The 1,131-nt window shown below is 39.0% G+C and overlaps 1 protein-coding gene across 1 annotated transcript in view; it reads left to right on the top strand.

Moving 5' to 3' along the window:
- Window positions 1–576, top strand: part of LOC119591606 (zinc finger protein 354A-like) — a gene marked incomplete at its 5' end in the record, with an annotated part of 18,448 nt that extends 17,872 nt beyond the window's left edge. The window contains 2 exon segments of the mRNA XM_037940364.1: window positions 81–151; window positions 393–576. Coding sequence (XP_037796292.1) covers window positions 81–151; window positions 393–576 — 255 coding nt within the window.
- Between the last annotated feature and the right edge of the window lie 555 nt (window positions 577–1,131).

The raw sequence follows: 1,131 nt of genomic DNA on the forward strand, positions 1-1,131 counted from the left end.
TTCTTTTCTCATGGCAAAAGTCATGTTCTTACCTGTGCGAATATTGACCTAAAACACCTAGATAGCTTTCTGTTACTTAGGGCTCAGGCTGCTATTTGGTTTCCTCATTGATTCCTAATTATTCTGACTTAAACTGGTTCAAGTTTCTAACGTTAGTTTTGTTTAATAGATAATTTGTTCACAATATCCGATTAAAAATGGGTTACATATCCTGAACACCAGCTTTGTTTCCTCGTGGCTCTCTCCCCGAAGGATGAGCCTTGTTCCATCTCCCTAAATATTACGTTTTCCCCAGAGCCCAATCGAACAGTTTGGGTTCAAACAATCGCATTTCTCCTTATAGATCCGCACTGGGAAGTATTTTTTGTGAACACCAAGATATCCTCTTAAAGCTCCCTTAAGTACAGCATCCAGTTTAGAGTAGAGCCCCAATCCCCTGACCCTTGCGATGTATCCGACACCTTTGCAGATGCAGGGCGTTGTACAGCTTTCTTGTACGCGTTCGAAATCCCAGGCCCGTTATTTGCAATAATTTTGTCGTTAGAGAGTCTAGACTTCCGACGACTGCGTTACTAGATCATCTGCAGTAAATTAAACTGAATGCTTGTCATGTACAACACCTAGATATTTAATTTGGAGTTATAACTGAAATTTCCATATCGAAATGATTCGCTCTGTGATTTCTATAGTTTTCGCTGCGTGCAGAATTTGCGTTTAATCTCCGTTAATTGACAATCTCCATTTCTTATACCTTATATAGATGATATCTATTATTTGTTTGAAGTTTATTCTCGGTGTTAATAATATAACCATACATTCAGCATTCCCAGTAGCACAGAGATATGCATAAAAAATTATACAATACCACATGTTTTTCACACCACAGCCGAGCTACGTGAGAAACACGTTAAACAAGAGGAGTAGCGCTCACTGGCCCCTAGTGAAACCTCTCCTATGTTTAACTCTCATGGAATCGGTAACATACCATTTATTCTGACTCGACAAGTTGCCTCTCGTAAAACGATTTTGATAACCCAATAGAGCTTTCCAGTTATACCTGCGTTCACAATTGTAAACAATCATGCTCTTTCTACCATTATCAAAGTCTTTTTTGGAAGTCATGAAGCAGCA

Source organism: Penaeus monodon, chromosome 29 (assembly GCF_015228065.2).
Source record: "Penaeus monodon isolate SGIC_2016 chromosome 29, NSTDA_Pmon_1, whole genome shotgun sequence".
NCBI lineage: Eukaryota > Metazoa > Arthropoda > Malacostraca > Decapoda > Penaeidae > Penaeus > Penaeus monodon.